We start from the raw sequence: 2,595 nt of genomic DNA, 5'->3' as shown, positions 1-2,595 counted from the left end.
TAGCGGGAAACACTCAGATCACCTTGCTGTCAATTCAGTATTTCCAAAAACAGTTTTCTTTAAAGAGTGCTAGGTGATTTAGTAACTTTGTGAATTGCAAATTATTGTTTAGTGATACAGGTGATTATGCCACCCAAGAAACGCCCTTTCTATGGAAAATCTTCTGTCGCTAGAAGAATGCAAGCACAAAGAGCAGCTGAAATAAAAGAAGAACGCAATCAAAGACTTCAAGCACAAACTGCAAGACAGGCTTCTCAAATATAGGGAGAGACTTTGGAACAACGTAAAGTTAGACTTTGAGCCCAAACTGAAAGGCAGGCTACTCAAAGACAGCAAGAAACTGTTGAACAGCACAAAGCCAGAGTTCAGTCAAAATCATCAAGGAAAGCTGGATATAGACAACAAGAAACTTCTGAATAACGTCAAACCAGACTTCAAGCACAAAAATTAAGACAAATAACTTACAGAGAGGAAGAAACAGAGGAGCAACATGATGTACGACTTCAGGCTCAAAGAACAAGACAAGTTCAAACATGATCTAATTTCAAATAAAGCTTTGTTTGATAAAATGCTTTTTTATTTCTCGCATCATAGTTTTTGTCTACTTACTGAATAATTTGCTGAAAAATACCGCTCTATACATTTCAAATCTAAATTTTCACCGTGCAACGCCAGGTAACTCAGCTAGTTAACAATAAATACAAATTTTATAAAATTTCGATAACATCAAATTTGATATTTCGAATAATTTAAATGAGATCAACTTTGAAATTTACAATAACTCTAAATCGAAACATTTTATCGACATCAACTTGAAGCGTTTCCAATAGTTAAAAAGTCAAAATTTCAATAACATCAAGCTGAAAATTACTAATAGCTCCAACGTGAACATTTTCAAAATGGAAATATTGTAGCTACTTATAAAACCAAATAGAAAGTAGAAAATTCCAATCATTACAAATCGCAAAATTCCAAAAAATATAAATTGAAAAACCCAGTCCTTCAAACTTAAAAACCCGAGAAGTTCTATCTTCTAAAGTATATTAACTACTAACTAGGAATTTTCAATGAAAGGTAAATAAGGAGGAAAAGCAGTGTACAAGTAATGTTAAATCATTCCCTATGATTGAACAGCATGTTGAATTAAGAACTTACTTGCTAACTTTGTGGACTTGCTGACCAGAGTTTCTTCAATTAGATGACCCTATGAACATTTATTTTGTTTCAATAACATTATGAAACTCTCTTGACATTTGAGATGTTTAGAATCCACTTCAGGGAAGACGAATTAATGATATAATATTGTGTTATGAATAATAACACTCGTTTTGTGTTAATAAAACGAGATATTACAGAGATTAAGGTATCTTACACATTTAGCATCATATTCGAGATATTTTCAGTAACAGCGGCATCTATTGGTAAAATTATTTTTAATGATGTGATAGTTATATTCTGGTAGCTTCAAGATGAGTATTTGGCAGCAGGAACACCAATATTCTTAGTACATTAAAAATACAGTAGAACGATATATAAGTAGATGATGCATTGTCATTTGTTGTCAAATAAAAGTAAACGTAACAATAAAAACATACCATAAGGATATTATAGTTCATCATTGTATTAACGTATACAACGTTATCGTCGAGATAAATTATCTATAGTTTATTATGTTATTCAGGGATGAAGTAGCATGATAATGTTTATTATATTAATCTATATTGAATACCAGTTATTAGAATAGTAGCGTGTTTTATTATATAACGTGCTTGTTTTAATTATTTATCTATCGTTTTATAATTTAACTTTAGTATCTAAGAAGAACAGTAGGATGCTATAAAAAATATTTATTGAGTTCCAATACACTATAATATATAATAGATAGAGAGTTTTAAGAAAACAACGTACACTGACCATAGGCCTTGAGATACGACTTTTCAGGCGTTTCTTGACTGCAAAAACGACGAATCAGCTCCTTCTGTCGGAAGAACCTAAAGTTTGACGGGTGTATGAAAACGAGATTCTTTATTGGAGCTGCTCAGCGACAGAGCGGTAAGTCTGCAGACTTATAACGCTAGAAACCAGGTTTCGATACCCGTGGTGAACACAGCATAGACAGTCAATTGTGTAGTTTTGTGCTTAACTACAAATAAACAAACTTTATTGGAAGTGTGTTTATTGTCCAGCAAGACATATCTAGAACAAAAGATTTAATCCATCAGATTTTGTTGCTTGTCTGGAAGTTCACAGAATTGTAATATATTTTAACATAATATATTGTAATATAATATAATGTAATGTAATATATTGTAATATAATATCATTATTATTCTATTTCAACTTCACACATGCAGTATTCGATTTCCCTCTTTAGTGTATTTTTATAGTTTTATATGAAAATGTTTCATTGGGAAATATATAATCTCATTAACATATATTTAACATAATTCTCTGTACCTAGTGGTTTTATTGTGTTACCTATTTTAATCAGTGTAACAGTATTCTCACTACCTAGCGGTTTTATTATATTACCTATTTTAACCAGTTTAACAGTATTCTCACTTCCTAGCGGTTTTATTATATTATTCCAGTTCT

General features: G+C 31.0%; 1 protein-coding gene across 1 annotated transcript in view; it reads left to right on the top strand.

Annotated features, from left to right (window-relative positions):
- Positions 1-1,513, top strand: part of LOC106470438 — a 16,279-nt gene extending 14,766 nt beyond the window's left edge. The window contains exon 9 of the mRNA XM_013930997.2: positions 1,463-1,513. Within this exon, the coding sequence (XP_013786451.2) occupies positions 1,463-1,513 (51 nt within the window). The remainder of the gene's footprint in view (positions 1-1,462) is intronic.
- The last annotated feature ends 1,082 nt before the right edge of the window (positions 1,514-2,595 follow it).

This window comes from Limulus polyphemus, unplaced genomic scaffold (assembly GCF_000517525.1).
Source record: "Limulus polyphemus unplaced genomic scaffold, Limulus_polyphemus-2.1.2 Scaffold4003, whole genome shotgun sequence".
NCBI classification, from domain to species: Eukaryota; Metazoa; Arthropoda; class Merostomata; order Xiphosura; family Limulidae; genus Limulus; species Limulus polyphemus.
This window is presented reverse-complemented; position numbering and strand designations above follow the sequence as displayed.